The 17269-nt window shown below is 49.1% G+C and overlaps 1 protein-coding gene across 7 annotated transcripts in view; it reads right to left on the reverse strand.

Moving 5' to 3' along the window:
- Window positions 1-86: 86 nt before the first annotated feature.
- The window catches only part of CADM1 (cell adhesion molecule 1), a 192736-nt gene continuing 175553 nt past the window's right edge, over window positions 87-17269 (reverse strand). For 4 of the 7 annotated variants that reach the window (XM_087938688.1, XM_087938690.1, XM_087938694.1 and 1 more), the window contains 2 exons: window positions 4901-5032; window positions 87-3443 (listed from right to left, as the gene is read on the reverse strand). In XM_087938688.1, coding sequence (XP_087794814.1) covers window positions 3325-3443; window positions 4901-5032 — 251 coding nt within the window. In that variant the 3' untranslated portion in view covers window positions 87-3324. Of the gene's footprint in view, window positions 3444-4900; window positions 5033-12609; window positions 12664-17269 lie in introns of all 7 variants that reach the window. The other 3 variants (XM_026709005.2, XM_087938689.1, XM_087938693.1) reach the window with 1 other exon arrangement.

The raw sequence follows: 17269 nt of genomic DNA on the forward strand, positions 1-17269 counted from the left end.
CGGCTTCAGGAAGCAGGCCACGGGGGACAGAGCCAGGAGACTCAAGGAGACAGAAGTGAGAAATAAGCACCAACTGAGGACATAACTAGTTTTGTAACATTAATTTGTTTTTATTAAGAAGACAGATACTTTATAGTACTTCTTTCTCTTTGTAAAAATGGTATACATGAACCAATACAAAATGTGAATGGGAAGAAATGGTTATGCGTTTTCTTACACTGTAACATCATCCATGGACACCTTAAACAGAATCGGCCTAAGGGGGCGAAATTAAAACAGGTCAAAGGGCGAGTCAAGAACAAGCTTATTTGGCATTAGCAACGCACCCTTCGTTTTCCTCCTCAACTTTCCTTTTGGTTCTGTCTTGAGGAAAAGGAAAAGGGGGGAAAAAATAAAACCTCATCCGAATGACCAAAGCCCAAAAAACAAGTTTGTTCTTTCTCAACTCCTAACTCTTGGAATCTAAACCTGCACAAATCAATAGCTAACAATACATTTCAAACAGTGCACGGAACACTTGCAGGAACAACCGCCCCCCCCCGCCTCCTCCTCCTCAAAAGCGCCTCCTTCCCGGGCGATGGTGGAAGACCCACTGCCCACCCTTTCCGGGTGGGGGTTGCTCCTTGCGGTCTCTTCCAAGGTGTGGGATCCAAAAAGTTTGCAATCTACCTGAGACGGAAACACCAATCAAAACACGTGAACCTGAGACATCTCAACAGTATTAAGTCAAAGTTACATCGGGAACACGGCACTACTGTACACTTTCCAAAACAAAGATGAGCCGCTCAGCGCAGAGGATGTGCCAGTTCTGGGATCGGTGGTGGTTAAAAAAAGGCCCCCTCCCTCTTGAAAATCGTTCAGAAGCTGTCCATGGCCTGCCTGCCAGTGTGGCCCCCGACTGGGGTCTTCGGTGGGTCCGAAGGCTGAGAAACAAGATGGCGTGGTACAAAATTGGGTAGGGGGCAGCCAAAGGCCAAGGGTTTGGGTTCATGGCTTAAGGATGGTAAGGTGGGGGGGGTGGGGGGGGGGGGGGAGTTGTCAGGGGAGGGAAGATGGGAAAGTTCTTTTAAAAAGGATGGGTTTCGCGTGCCAAATTCTTCAGCGAAAGGTTAACGTCTAAATGTTTGTGCCAATAATTTAAAAATAAATATTTTCAAAAGCCTTTCTTTTTTTTTCTTTTTTTAAAAAAAGATGTTGACGTAAAGAGATGATAGTCTCTCTCCCCCCCCTCCCCTCCCCGCGATAAATCTTTGCAAGTATATAACAGGACAGCCGTACAAATCTATCAGCCAGTATCCTTTAAGTGCTTCCCTGTAAGCCAACCCTGCTTCCAACGTGGATTCTCCCCCGGAGGGACCCAGTTTTCCTAGGGGCGTTTTTTTTCCCACCGTAGCAACTTTAAGACAAGTGGACTTCGATCCCCAGAAGACCCCAGCCAGTGTTGCATTGCTGCTGAGGAATTCTGGGAGTTGAAGTCCACTTGTCTTAAAGTTGCTAAGGTGGGGAAACACCGCCCTCGATGACTCTGGAGCCACGAGATGCTCCCTGCCTCCTCCATCTCCTCCCAGGCTTTCCAAGAGGGAGGTGCCCCCCACCATTTCCAGAGGAAAACTGTTCCGTTATTGGTAGCTGGAGGATGAGCCTGAGGAAGGGAACCAAGGCTCCATTTGGAAGCTGAAGTCAGGGAAAAGGGAAAAGAAAACAATCTTTCTTTCTCTCTCTCTCTCTCTCTCTCTTTCTGTCTTGCACACCCACTCAGCCTGAAAAAATTTGGATCAAGTAAACGAAACGCTGCTGCGCTGACTTCCTGGGGACAGAGGCCCCGGGGCTGCCCAGCTGGAGAGCAAAGCTCGCTTCTCTTCCATTCCCCGCTCGCTGCCTTTTGTCCGACAGCCACATCCCGAAGGCGTGGCAGGCTTCTCCCAGCCTCTGCCGTGGGGACTTCGGGGTGCCCCATATGGGTCACAGGCAGGGCTTGCAGGCCGAGATCACGCCGTGACCTCTTTCGCCAAGCGCCAAAGGGAAGAAGGGATCGAACGAGGCCAAAAGAATACGCAGAACGAAAAGAGGGAGGAAAATTTTTTTAAAAAAGCAAAAGGGGACAAGTTTGGCCGATTCACAGAGTTTTCTGCCTCCAGCAAATTACAGTGATGCTGGGCCAAATTGGGAGCCACCGACGGGACCTTTGGGAACCCCAAAAATCGGAGCCAAAGTCAACCCTTCCTCCTCCTTGTACGACTCGGCTTCGCCTGCTGTCCCCGAAGGATCTGGCCCCCCGTTCGTGGCAACCGTTTGGGGGAAGATCTTGGAAACGGTACCTGCAGGCTGATCGCACCGGTCCAGACTCTCCGGAGCGCGGAAAAGCACGGAAGGAAAGGAGGTTTGGCTCCCTAGGCACACACTTTGCTTGCAGGTGCTCAAGTCAGCCCACTTCTGGCTCTCGGTGAGAAGCAGAGCGAGCCCAGGTGCTCGCCTCTGCTACACTGGAAACGGAGGCAGCGGCTGCCCCTTCTCCTACAAAGCCTATTGGTCCAAGCTCTCACAACAAGGGTTTATGATGGATGATGGATACACTCAGTTTCAAACAATGAAATCTAAGGTGTGCTGGTTCTCCTTTGATGACACGGTTTCAAACAACAACAACAAAATAGAACCCAGAATCTCCAAAAAAAAAAAAAAAGAGAGAGAAGAAGAAATAGAAGAAGAGAAAACTAACAAAACCAAACGAGATTTAAAACAAAAAACAAAAAACCATCAATAACCAACCAGCTCAAATCTCTTCTCAAGGGATTCCAGCAGACAATTCCAAGAAAGGCTAGGAAGGAAAAAAAAAAGTAGGAACTGTATGAAACTGTCGGTTCTCTCCCGCCCTCCCTCTTCCCCTCCCTCCAATGAAATAAAAAATAAAACAAGGCACAGAATTTTCTGTAAATGATGGGACTAAACTAAATCCAAGCTGAACTTGGCCATAGAATTAACAACCCAATGATACAGAAGTGTCACACAGCAGAGTGTACTTTACAAAGAACACCTTTTCTCTTTTTTCTTTTTTTTAACGTTGGGACTCCTCAACTCCCACACATTTTGCCAGCCATAAATTTAGAAAATAAAAAGAAAGAAAAGGAAAGAAAGAAAAAGAAAAAGAAGAAAAAAGAAGAAAAAAGAAAAAAAGAAAGAAAAGAAAAAGAAAGACACACGAAAGAGACAAATTAAAAAAGCTGTAAGCTGGTAGCAACTTCCAACATCATTGTCTTTATCTTCTAGGGAGGGCTGGGCCTCCCTCAGCCCGGCCGGCCGTTGGGCGCCTCCTGGAACAAGGGGGCTCTAAATGAAGTACTCCTTCTTCTCCTCGGAATTGTTCTGTCCCCCCTCGGCGTTGATGATGGCCGTGTCGGCGTCGGCTGCGTCGTCAGCTCCTTTGGCTTCGTGAGTGAAGTATGTACCTGCACCAAGGAAGGAGAGAGGCCTCAGGGACCCTGCCGCGCCAGGTGGGAGACTCCAGCTCAGCCCCCACCCCCCCTTGCAGGCTCTTCCTCCCAGGCCTCCCACTCCACGCTTCCCATCTTACAATGCAAAAACTTTTGGCTAGGACCTTTTCTGCTCCGCCATGCCAGCCCTTCTGCACCCCTCTCCCCCCGCCACTGCTTTGGGGAGGGGGCTGCATGGAGAACGGCCTTCCCTAATTCCGGGTCTTCCTGATGTGAGGGAGGACAGCTTCCAAAATCCCCAGGCAGGAGGCTGATCAAAGTCGGCTCAGAGTCAAATCAGTCCTCCCTGAGATTCTGAAGGGGGAGGTGCCTGAGGATTTAGACCGAATTGCACCAGGAGACACCCTAGTGACTGGTGTCCCAGGCCATTAGGCACCGGGCTTCGATCCCTGGCGACCGAGCAATCTCCCCTCACCCCACTTGGAGGGATATTCTAAGGAAAAGCTGGCCTTGCAGGTCTTTATGCATCCGTTCTGGTGGGCTGACCTCCCAGAGGTTCAGCTGATAGTCCCGGTGCACTTGGCCGCTGTTGCCCCCCACTGCCAACAACAACTCCCCAACCAGTCTGTCGATCAGAGATGTTGGCAACCGGCTGCATGGGTTAAAAGGGGGCATCCATGATGAGAATCCAAGCAACACAGGTGAATAAAAAAAACCCTGCATCTTTCGAAGGGGTCTGCCCAAATTATGATGCAAGGCAGTTGACCTTCTGACGGTCTTGAAAAATGTCCTTTGCCCGTACAGACTGAGCTCCAGGAGGAGGCTGCGTAGGGCCTGCCTGATGTATGAACTGTGCAGAAGACCCTCCGTTTCTTGGGTGGGGGGAAAGCATTTTGCAAAGCTCTTAGCCCTACAAAGCTCCCACGCACATTTTAAGGAATACCTAATAGGCAGGGCGACATATGTCCATCCGATTAGAGTGAGACCGCCAAGCCAACTGGTTTTGTAGCCTCCACGATTCTTGATTAAATCCTCAGAAAAAAATTGGACCAATGGCATAGTTCCTTCCGGCATCTTTAACTCTCTACAAGTCCTGCAAGGGAGGACCAGGAGGGCCTTCTAGTGCAGAGGTCCCCAAACTTGGCAACCTTAAGATTTGTGAACCTCAACTCCCAGAATTCTCCAGCGAGCATAATTCTGGGAGTTGAAGTCCACAAGTCTTAAAGTTGCCAAGTTTGGGGACCTTGTTCTAGAGGTAGGAGCCACTTTTTGCTTCTGGCTACAAGGACCTTCTGTCCAGCCCTGGGAAAGGTTCTGCTTGATTGGGCGGAAAAGTGGGGAAGGAGCTGGGTCTATGATACAGACCCCCCCTGCCCCTTAAGCCCATAGAACAGGCAGGGGGAGGGCAAAGGGGATGTCCAAGACCCCTCCTGCCCGGACTCTTTGTTGACCAGCGTCCCCCTTGCACTGACCTTTGTGTCTTGCAAAGTACCGCCCCAGGATGATCAGGAGACAGAGCATAGCGAAGACCACCACGGCCACCACTCCGCCGATCACCGCATGGTCCACCGCCGTGATGGCGCTCTCTTCTCCTGCTCGAGAATCTGCCACAATTAGAAGATGGTCAGGATGGACCCTGGCGACCTCGGTCACCTTTCCTCGCGCAGGTGTGACTTATTTTAGGCCAGGGGTGTCCAACCCTGGCAATCCTGGGGCTTGTGGGCTTCAACTCCTGGAGTTGGGAACTGAGGTCCGCAAGACTTAAGAGTTGCCAAGGTTGGGTGCCCGTTTTAGACCAAGAGAGTCCCGAATGGGACCCGGGAAGTGGTTCAGGCTGCTGGGCACTACTGGAATGCATTGGGGGAGGGGGAATTAGGAGATGCTAGCAGAAGGGGAAGCCACCGGAAGCATGGACACATTGCTGGGGGGGGGGGCACGTTCTGAGATAGGGAATCCATACCTTGTAGCTGCAGCCCCATAAACAATGTCCCCCCACCCTCAAAGAAAGACCAAATTTCTCTGAAGGAGCAACAGGGAGGCAGGATCTTCTACCTTCTCCCCTGTGAACTGCAGTTCAATTGGGCACTGTGGTGGATCAACCCTGAACTTCTCTCTGTCCCCCCCCCCTCCTTTTTCTGGGAGATTTCAAAAGCGTGCCATCAACCTCTTCTGAACTGAAGACAAAAAGCAATCATTGCCTATTGCTTTTATTTTATTTATTTAACATCTTGCCTTGCAATTAATTTGCTTTTACAAGCGGCTCGCTCTCTTCTACTCCCCCACCAATGCTTTCTGTCAGAAGAGGAATGACTTGCTCAGCTGGGGAGAAACCGCAGTGAACCCCGAGTGAGGGATGGCCACGTAAAATTAATGTATAGCAATGTAAACAATTTTAATTTAGGGACGCGGCTCCAGCAGCCCCTCCCTGCAACTCTAATGGCAACCGAGATTTATAAGGGAGCAAGAGACAATTATTCTCCTGTTGATTAATACATTAACATTTTGGAAAGGAAGCTCAGCCACGGTCGCCTTTCCCCACCTCTCTCTCTCTCTCTCTCTTTTTTATTTCTTTGATCGAGTTTAACCGTGACACCTCCATTAAAATGATTTACTGGCCGTCCCTTACAATTTAAGCACAGCAGCAACTGAAATGGTAAAATTCTTTTAACTTTACATGATTTGTGAAGTCCGATGTGAAGGATTTGCCATTTAAATCTTTCACTACAAGAAGCGCCTGGCCAATAAAGCCCCCCTGCCTGCCCGGGTGCCGGAGAGAAATGCGTTTTGCCAGGAAGAGCCGGTTGTGCAAATTTCAGCCCGTTTTTAAGAAAGATTGATCTCTCCCCTGAGAGGGTCCTCTCTCGAAGGCCCCCGCCTCTAATAATATTTGAAGTTTATCGATCAAGTGTGCAGCTCCATGAGAGCTCCAGGTAATGGGGCTTCTTGGAGGAGAAGGAGGGCGGCCAGATAGGAGGTTCTCAGTCGGGGAGAAGGATTTACGATCCCCACGGAGAGCATCAAATCTGCGCCATGATTAAACACTCAGAGGTAAGTAAATAACTCCTGGCCGAAAATTGCTGCAAAATGAAGTTTAATTAAAAAAAAAAAATACAGTTCCAATTAAGAGTCTTCCAGAGGCCCCGTTAGATGCTGTCCAAGCAAACTGCCTCACTGGAATGTGAAGAACAAAATCCCAGTTCCCACCAGGGAGGAGACAGGTAAGGAGGGTGCCAGAGGGAACAAGGCTGCCATTGCCCTGGGTCAACCTACCAACCTTCCACCTGTGGTGAGGGAAGAAGATCAGGCAGGGTGAGGGGCGTTGTTTTGAGCAGGGCACCTAGGAGGGCCAGAAAGTCTCTTTTTCACATGCCTTAATGAACCCTTGGCATGACTTTAGTCACATCTATGTACTTTGACACAGTTTACAATGGTCCTTCTGCCTCCAGGGCGAGTAGCAGTGGTGAAATGCTACCGGTTCGGCCTGGTTCCATTGAACCGGTAGCAAAAAAAAGCTCCGACAATCAGCTGAGAGAAGAATAGAAAAGCACAGGATTGGCCCTCCCACCCACCCCTGTGCTTTTCTGTTCTTTAACTTCTCCGCTGATTGGCACGGCAGAGCCTCAGCTGGTGTCTGGAAAGCTGCACATACATGTGTTAGGTGCGCGTATGCGCCAATTGTGCGATCACTGAACCGGTAGGGAAACTGGTAGAATCCCACCACTGGTGAGTAGGGGATGTGTCTAGACCAGCATTTCTCAACGTTCACAACTCTGAGTTGGGTGGACTTCAACTCTCAGAATTCCCCATCCAGCAGCATTCCCCCCCCCCAATTCTACCTGTGAGCTTTGGCTCAGGTGGGAGATAGGAGGACCAGCTGGGACAGACCAATTGGGTCTCTCTTGGCTGCTTTGGGGAGCTCTTTGCTTTGCTGGGGGTTGCTGCCTTTGCCGAGTGCCCAGAGCCAAGTGGCGGTTGGTCCCCAAGGTGCTTTTTCCAAAAGGCAGCTGGATTTTCTGGGGGATTTTTTCCTTTCAGAGCATTTCAGTTGATGTTAGTTGAGAACTTAAGGCTCCCATCAGCTTCTTCCAATTCAATGTCTTAACCCTCATTTGTGAGTGAGGGTCTATGGAAGAGGACAGGCTTTAAGGAACTGTTCCTCACCGAGACCCTGGCCAGTTTAAGGCCCTGGGGACACATCCGAGGCTGGGCAGTATCTATCTAGGTGGACATCACCTCCAGGATTCACAGGCAGGCATGGATGGGGGTGGATGGGTGGAATTCTGGGAGCCGAAGCCCAGCTTTTAAATGGAAAAATGCCAAGAGGATACTCAGATGATTTATGGACAGTTTAGGCTATTTCATTTTATACATAACTTTCTGTTGAGGGTATTTTGAGTGTCAAAGAAGATTTATCTGCTGATCAACCTGGCAATTTAGCAGTTGGGGTCTAGTTGTCCAGCTGCCTGTTGACATGTCCAACAAAGCAAAAAACGGGAGCCGTTCCACCTTAGAGGGGACCGTCACCGACTGATAAAATCAAAGCGCCTCCACTGAACAATTGGGGGAAATCTATTATTTGACCTTAAAAATAAGGGTCCGCTGGAAAGCGCCATGCCAGTTCACCTGCTCTCTTAAGGGGAAGCTCAAAGATGCCAGTTCAGGGCTGAGCAGGGGGACTTTCCCTGGCAAATTCTGAGAAAATGCCACATTTCTGGCTAATCCTAATGTGTTATTCTTTCTTCCTTAAGGTTTGCTTTTCTCAGCACCAATTCAATTACAGATGCTACAAATCCTTCTGACATTTAATTCCTTCTTGTCAGACTGAGCAGTAAACGTAGATCCATGCACGGCGTTTTCATTAAGATGTTAATATACACCTTAGCCTGCTAGCATTTCTGCCCAGGTGCCTCCCAGAAAGAGGGACGGGAAACTGGGGGTAGACCTGTGCCCAGCGCTCTCTGCCCAGGGGCAACAGGGCAGCCAGCAGAGGGAAGGGAACCCCGCACTCTGGGGGGGAGGGGGCGCCTACTCTGTGGGGCAGCAGCCTAGGCCATTCACCAAGGCCCCCACATCATGGAATTTAAGCATCTGCTGTGCAATGGGCAGAAAACAAACCTATCCTTGACTTCCGAGCCTTGACTTTGGGGGAGCAAACCAGGAGGCCCCCAGAGAACCCCACTGCAAGCTTACTCCATGACCTCTGACGGGAGCCGGACCATTGGTGGCGATGTTGCCACCTGGTCCTGAGTTGTGGCTCAGAGGAGCCTTGTGCAAGGAGATGCTCCACAAAACTGGACAGCAGCAACACAACCACTGCTTTAGGGCTACGAGAACAGTGAAAGATGTTCTCCTATTTAACTGAGGATCAGGTCAAGTCTTGGCTTGGCTTAGTACAGGGTCTCCAACCTTGGCCACTTGAAGCCTGGAGGACTTCAACTCCCAGAATTCTGGGAGTTGAAGTCCTCCAGGCTTCAAGTGGCCAAGGTTGGAGACCCCTGGCTTAGTCCATGTTTTTTATCTTCTAATGTAGAGAAAAGGCACACTCGGGGAACTGTCTTCTGCCAGCACAATGGTGGTTTCAACAGAAGACGATCTCTGCCACTCCAGGCTGAACTGCGAGGGTCCTTGGTGCTCTCTGAGCTCGGTCGTTCACTTGCTGGCGTTCCTTTACCTAACTAAGGAACACCATCAGCGCGAAGGAGGGGGATAGGAGTGAGTAGCGTGAAATGAAAATCCCCACACTCACTAGTCTGGAAGATGATACCCTAGTTGGGTAAGGAAATGTCTGCAAGCAAATGAGTACGCTCAGAGAGAACGCACCAAGGATGCCACAATTGTGATCTGGCCTAATTAAAAGGTTAATTGGACAACATTTTAGGGGCAGGCTTTCCATTACAAAGTGAAATATAGTTTTTGAAAGAGAATATCACACAGACATTCACCAACCCCTGCTGCATTTCAAAAACTGACATAATTGTCATGACCCAGCCACAGATTTTTACAATTTTAACTACACATCTCCAAACTTCAGATGTTTATCAACAATAAGAACCCCTCTGCACCCAGAATTTAAGCTGAGATCTCAGAAACATGTTAGCTCTTCTAAGATTTCAGCTTAGCTAGCTTCATTTTCCTCACATTCTACTCCCAAAATTTAGCCCACAAAATTCTGCAACTCAGGATGGGCGAGAGTGCTTTCAAGAAGGCCCATTCCCAGTGGGTGAAATCATCTCAAAATATGTCCCCTTTTAAAGAAACCAGCATTGTTGGCCCAGCTGAATGACAGGTTGCAAAGATTCACCTTCCTGCTTGGGAATGGGGAGCTATTATCCTGGAGGAAAAAAAACGACTTCAGCTGAATCAACGCCGTTTCCACCCATTGGGGCCGATTCCTCCGTCTACACTTTGGACATTCCCCAAAGCTCAGGACTCTCGTCCTCCTCGGAATGAAACTGGAGCTAGCCATATTCTGAGCCCAAGGGAAAACAGAGCAGGGCAGGACCTCGAGGTTTTAGGTTCACAGGAGACAGAGAAGGTCCTCCTAATAGAGAATGTGAAGAGCAGGCTGGGACCCTGGAAATCCAGGCTGCCTGGGACCCCGCCGGCCTCTCTAGTACCAGCTGTGCCAGTGACTGGGAAGGCTGGGAGAGGAAGAACAAGGCTGCCCGCAAACTGGGTGCCAATGGCACGGAGGGCTTCCAACCGTCTTTCCTCCTCTTGCTCTCCATCAGCACCGGCTGCAAACACCTTGGCATTGTGGTTGATATGCTGAATACCCAGGGCACAATAGAAGCCGAGCACTTAAGGAGCCCAGGATATTTTATTGCTGTGATTTAGCTCTTGTGCTCTGCAGGGTCTCATTTGCTCCTGCTAAGTTATGTAGACCCAGGTATTAAAGGGTTCTCTTTAGGGAGAGGGAGGGGCAGCGCCGGACCAACCGGCCTGGAGTTCCTCCCAACTGCATTTGTGCTGTAAAAGCAAAAGGCTGATGGATGGTTACTGAGTGGGCTCAGCATGGCTGTTAATTGTGGCAAATTTAGATTTAAGGCTCCCTCTTACAGAAGTTTTAACAGTTCCTGTTGTAAAGGAATGTTCCAAACGGCCATTCTATTGCATGTGCGCCCCCCCGCTCCCTCCCCGCTGGCTGCAGGGCCATCCAACAGCATCGCAGGACGGGCCCGGCCGGGAGTGGTGCTGGGTGTTGGTGGGGGTGCAGTGGCCTCCTTCACCCTTGCAGAAACACTTCGGTTTACCCACCACTGGAAATGCCCAGCGGCAGACGAGGCCTCTCCGACTCTCTTTTGCCCCCCAGCCAAGTCTGCCTCGCACACAAGGGAAGCTGGTGGCAAATCCAGGAGGAAAGGGGGCCTTTGAGCCCGGAAGGACTTCTTCCTACCCCAGAATCTGGAGAGAATGGAGGGGCCAAGGCCCCCCACCCCCCCAACTGCAGCCCTGCCGGTTTTCCTGCCTCACCTACACAGCACACCGACCCCACCCCAACTAAAGAAAGGGCAGCCTTGCTTCGGGCAAGGCCAAATCTACATCCTTCCCTTCTTCTGACGGGTGCAGCTCCCAGATTCTGCCCTGCTGGGAAAACCCCTGGGGAAACTGCGAGGGACGCCCACGGCCACCTTTCTGCAGCCTGTCAAAGCTGGCATCCAACCCTGGTTCTCTGGGTTTCTTCTGCAGCCTGACGAAGAGAGACCTGATTCAACCTCTCCCTGGAATTCAGAGACCGGCTTCCCGAGAGCGACTTAGGCAGCTCAGGGCAGCCGTGGGCCTCCGGAGGGAGCCTTGCTTTCTGGAGTGGCTCAAAGCTTGACTGATGGCCTCATTGATGGTGATAACTCAGGAATGTTTATTCCCTTGATAGCAATCCAGAAAAGGGGATGCCGCCCCTCTTGGCTTGCCTGGCATTATTCATTAGCCCAGTTTATCCCCTCACCTTCTCTAATTTAGTGATGGGCTATTTAAACCCAGAGTTTGTCTTGTAATATAATTGAATTTGGTCTCTAATTTAAGCGAGTGAAATTCAAGGAGTTCATCCTTCCCCAATCAATACGTTCCCCTTCAGTGACCCATTTCAAGATAGCTTCATAAAAAATAATGTATTTTGTTTTAATAAATTTAATCGCTATGACAGGTGCTCAATTTTTATTGGCTGCTTTTCCAGACATCTCTTTTCCAAAGCCATGCTTGCAATCAATAGTAATTGATTAATCAGCATCCCCTATGAACAAAGGTGCTAATCAGTTTTTGATTAGTTAATCAAACTACACGGGTCCCCTTTGATTGTGCCATGCTCTGCAACCTGCAGAAAAGGGAAGGAAGCTCTCGGGGCTGCATAAACAGGAGCCCACTCAGTCCCTACAGAGACGGGAAGAGAATGGAAGGATAACCATCTACAAGGCAGGAGAGACGGGAGGCCTTCTGGGCCTGGATTTGCAGCTGCTGAGTAGGAGGGAAAGCGCAAAGCAGAACACGCTGCTGCTGCTGCTGCTGCTGCTGCAGAGGGGGGGCCGGCCCCCGCCCTCTGCACTACGGGCTCAGGGCAGCGTCCTGTGCAAAGCAAAGGGCAGGCATTAAGGTGGGAGGGGCGGGCTTCTCGCCCACCCCCTTTCCTGGCAGGCGGGCCATTTGCTGTAAAGGAATAAAGGCGGGATAGGCAATTAATGCGCGGGCCGGGTGGGCAGGTGAGGAACCCACCTCCTCCTCCTCCTCCTCCTCCTCCATTCCACTGATGGGGCAGGTGGCCATGCCAAGCCCAGCCCCCTCCCCACCCCCCACCCCCAGGTGCAGCAACCTGCAGGCTCCCTCCCTCCCTTTGACAAAATAATCCACATTTCAAGGAGAAAAAGGCTTCCAGTGAGGAGTCTCAGGATCTCCTCCCCTCAACAACACCGGCAACAAACCTTGCAAATCCCCATTTGTTGGGCAATTTCTCCCCCGCCCTTAAACCTTCTGGCCACCGGGGCTGATGCCAACCGAGGCTGCTCGGCTTCGGGGAAGAGGGAAGGGTCGGCTCGGGGGTAAGGGGGGCGGGGAGACGGCCCCTCCAAAGAGTCCAAAGGGCCGGGATGCTGCGGAGGGTCGCGACTGCGGAGGTTGCTGGGAGAAGCGGCCAGGTGCAAAGGAGGCAGGTGAAGAAGAAGACAACCACCACAGGGAGGCCAGCCCTTACCTGAGAGATCCCCATAGTCCAGCTCTTCGGCAGTATTGGGCAACTGAGTAAAGCCTTACAAATAAAAACAAACTCAGGTTTCTCTGGGTTCCACAGGGCAAGAAAAACAAAACACTTAAGAACAAGAGGAGGACGGTCTCCCAGAAGTCATTGGCCACCTGACTCCGGTTGGCCTTCAAAGGAGGCTCCTCGGCCAATTTCCATCAGAGAGGCATGCGCGCGCGTGTGTGTGTACATCCACATATATAAACACACATGCAGGCAGATCTCTCGTGTCTTTTGAATCTACCAGAAGACCAATGCAGAGTCAGGAGAGGGTTAAAAAAGAAACTTGGTCTGCTCTATTGGAAAAGCACAAAGCACAAAGAGGAACATTCAAAGCCACTCGCCCGTAAATACATGCAAAAGGCATTTCCCCAACTTGTCTCACAGCAAAATTTCCCAGGATGAAGGAGGGTTGGTTCTTCTAGTGAACCGCCTAACGTGTGGCATGGTTTTTTTTTCCAGGTTTCTGTATGCGCGTCTGTCTTGTGGCCAGGCCACTTATCAATATATATATATATATATATATGTGGGCTGTATTTTCAAAACAACCGGTTTATAATTGGGGTGAGTTGGGTGTTTTTACGGGAAATGTTTTGGAAAAATCACCAAGGGTCTGTTGCTTAGAAAGTCACCTCGAAGCTAATAAAGTATGCTGGTTTGGGGTTTGGGGGTGGGGCCCAGAAACCTCCTCCAGCTTTCCCGAAACTACCTTGTTGTCGAAACTTGAAGCGTGTCTGTTTAGACAGGCGACCCTTCCCTAGTTTTGAAAGGGCTGTTTGATGGGGATGCATTTCAGCTCAAGGTCATGGAAGGGAGTAAGAAGAGTGTCAAGGTCTGTGGATCTCCCACAAAGACGACGTGTCTGTTTGGAGACAGAGACAAGGCCGGGGGAAGAAAAGCCCTGGGAGAAGAGAAGGTGGACGGCGGAGTCAGTCACCTCCACCTCGGCCTCTCTCGCCTCCAAGAAAGAGGAACGTTTTGAGGGCATGTTATGAGTTGACAAATGACAGGCGACTCTTTTCTGTTTCCTTCCACTTCCCAACTCTGCAATGTTCAAGTTGGTCCTAGGAGACCTTCCCCCTCCCCTGAACTGAGGCTGGCGTTGACAAAGGTAGAGGCATCTCTGCTGCACAATGTAGGCTGTCAGCTGGTTAACTTGGGTTTTGTTTTTTTTTTAATTTTGGGGCTTTGCTGGCCATTCAAGTTTCAGTTGCTGAATTGCAGAGTTAACTTCAAGACGGAGGCCACCTCCTGGCCACTGAACATGGCAAGACTGCAGGAGGTCGGCTATCAATGATGCCACCAGTTTAGCTGCATCGAGAGCCTTGTTTACAGGCAAATGGTCCTTCTTCTGGGCCAACAAGGAGATCTTAGATTCTTACGGCTTTGTGCACTGTGGCAGGGAAAACGTTTACATCTAGGAACTCCTACTGGCTTTGACATTGAACCTTGGAGAGCAGCTTCATAGACAGATACTCTGGCCTAAACTGTGATTGTGAAGTGCTCTAGAATGGTAACCCATTCCTGTACACTCCAAACTCTAAGGAGATGCGTCAGCCCCAACTAACAAGTGGCCATCCACACCCATTTCTCTGACTGGTGAAATCAGGCCATCTTACAGTTCTGGGGTTTGGAGAAAGATCTTTGTAACTTCAGCCTTCAGAGCTCCTGTGAACGAGAAGGCCTCCCTCCCCGCTGAAGATTATTGTCAGCCCTTACAATGCTGAAGGTCTTGAGATGGTTGAGGAGTTACTCGCTTGGCACAACTTAGGGGAAACATCTCCAAGTTCCACCATCAGAAACAGGCAGACTTGTGATAAAGATGTCAGTAAAAAGAGAAGAGAAGCGCTGAAGACTCGTATGTGCTTCTGCCTACACATGGGTCACTTCGTTGGCAAGGGCAGAGTTGCCCTAAACACACGGTACGTTTCTGTTCATCTGTAGGGGTTGGGCAGGCTTGGATCTTAGATGGTCCATTACAATCAGTAATCCCAGTGCTGTCTATCTTACTGGTTCTGGCTTCTAACTAGCTCCTGGGGAGGATCTAGTTTGGGTGAGCTAAGCGTCTAGACTTGATCAATTCCCTGCTTAAGGGGAGAAAGCTTTAAGACTAATGAGCTATTTAAATCTATGGATTTGGAGCAAACTGACTTAAGATCACATTATTTTCAGGTTGTTTTCACTGTCAGAATTTTTTTTCCTGAGTCATAAAAAACGGGCAAAGCTGCATCTTTTACAAAGCAAAGGAAATTGAATAGTTCAACTTTTTCCCCACATGTCAACAAATGCTGGGAGAAATAGTCAAGATGGATGTTAAAAACATGTCACACAAATGCCTTGGCTTCTTTTTTTAATCCTCTTGACTATTTTAAGTCTTTGTGCTTCGTTTTTATAAGAAAGCATTTGGATATTCTTGCAATCTTTCTGGATAAATGAAAAGTAAGTTTCTCCTCCTTTCACCATATGGATTTAAAGAAGTGAAAATCAACCGAAGAGGGAGGGCAACCTTGAAGCATTTGGACTGAAATGAGAGAGCCGTTTTCCTTCGGCAGATATGTATTTGCCCACCACGATTCCTCCTGCTTCCAGAATTGATCTGAGAGCAGCAATCAATTTTCCTTCCTTTAAAAATTTAAAAGAAAAATTAAGAAAATATTACCCTGAAATGTGTGTTTATAGCATGAGTCTGCAGAGCTATTAAATAATGCAAATACACTTATTCAAGTTTCCAGACAGGATATAAAACAGCTGGTTAACATCTAAATAAGAAAGTGGCCTTGATGGGACTCCGCAGCGGAGAAGCCATACATTCAAACATAAAGGTAGCCCTGCTTAGCCTGGATGGAAATTAGCAGAGGGGACCCTTTCCAACAGCTCTGATAGGAAAACATGAAAATTTTATGGAGCTGGAGGGTTTGAGTGGCAGAAATCAGGGGATCGCTGAAAAATGATAAATGGAAAATCACTTCTGAGATTTAAAACCAGGACTTTGGGGCAGCTTATAACCATATAAAATGCAATGCAAATCAGTGTAACAATCAATTAAAGGAGTAATCCATGTCTTGATTTAAACAGGTACTAAAAGTAGTGAGTTAAATTTATGGAGTATGGTACCTCTGTTGCTTCTTAATTCTCGGAGGCCAGTTGGAAGACCCAACTCTCCACCTGATTCCAGGTGGCCCTGAGGGTGACAGCCTGAAGTAGAGGGGCTGCTATGGAGAAGACCTGCTGGTGGGCTTCCTAGCAGACATCCCTTCCCCAAGCCATAAGGGGCTTTCCAGGTAGTGACTGGCACCTGGGATGGCACTCAAAAACCTCCTACAATAGTGTGACTGAACACCATGAAATGTCTTGGATTAGCTGGAGGGTTGTTGTTGTTCTTTTGATGAGGGAGGCCTTCAAGGGCAGTCTCACGTAGAGCAAGTTCCATCACCCTAATCTAGAGATAACAAGGCCATCTCTCTTTTTAGGTAAGGCCAAGGTTGGTGGGCCAGCTAAGGCTCTACCAAAGCTCCACATGCTCTTCAAACCAAGCCATGAAATTAGGAGGAAAGCAGAGCTGCACAACACATCAAGAGTCAGAGAGGGTCAATGGGGCAGCCTCCACATTGCAACAACGGCTCCCTCTTCTTTGGGTTGAGTTATGACCAAGCAAACTGGGTGCTTGACATTATAGGTCTAAGCCACTGCAGAGCCATGACTCCACTTAATCTCCACCCCCAGATGGTCGTAGACGGAGTAAGGCAAAGTGTCATCTTCATTTCTGCGTGAACCTGCCCAAGTGAAGGGCAGGAAGCCAAGTCTAAGCCATCGCCTTCTAAGCTGCTCTGGAAGTTCTTGCTATAAACAAGGGCCACATGTAACCACCTCAACCGAGACTCCAGCTATGGGCCTGATGAATTAATTATGCTGGCAGAAGGTCACGGTGAATTGTTTCAGCTTATATTCGTTTCAATTTGCCAGCTCATAAACTTGGCTAAGTCTGGGTTTAGCCCTCAGTCTAGGCAGTGTTTCTCAACCTTGGCAACTTTAAGATGTGTGGACTTCAACTCCGAGAATTCTGGGAGTTGCAGTCCACACATCTTACAAGTCACCAAGTTTGGGAAACGTTGCTCTAAAGCAGGGGTCTCCAACCTTGGTAACTTTAAGACCTGTGAACTTCAACTCCCAGAATTCTAACTGGCTATGCTGGCTGAGACATTCTGGGAGTTGACGTCCACATGTCTTAAAGTTGCAAGGTTGGAGATCTTCCTGTGTGATCAATTGCTTGTTCCTGCTGCAAAGTTACTATTTAATTATATTTGATTGGACAGATAGAGCATTATTTCATTTTTCCTCCCCTCCTCTTTTTTTGCATGGGCTTTTTTTAAAGGACGGTCTATGACATTATTATGGCCTATTGTAGCTGTTGAAAGTTAATGGGTTTTACACACAAACACAATCCACAGCACAAGCTTCATTTCTCTGCCTTCTGCTCCTAGTTGGCTTCATTGGCTTTGAGAATGACGTGGAGTTTCTTCGCTTATGGAGATTGGAGTTCTGAACCTGCTAGCTGACAGGGGTCCCCAACCTTGGCAAGTTTAAGGCTTGTGGACTTTAACTCCCAGAGAGGAGT

Source organism: Pseudonaja textilis, chromosome 9 (assembly GCF_049901715.1).
Source record: "Pseudonaja textilis isolate UNSWEBS1 chromosome 9, rPseTex1.2, whole genome shotgun sequence".
In the NCBI taxonomy this organism is placed as follows: Eukaryota; Metazoa; Chordata; class Lepidosauria; order Squamata; family Elapidae; genus Pseudonaja; species Pseudonaja textilis.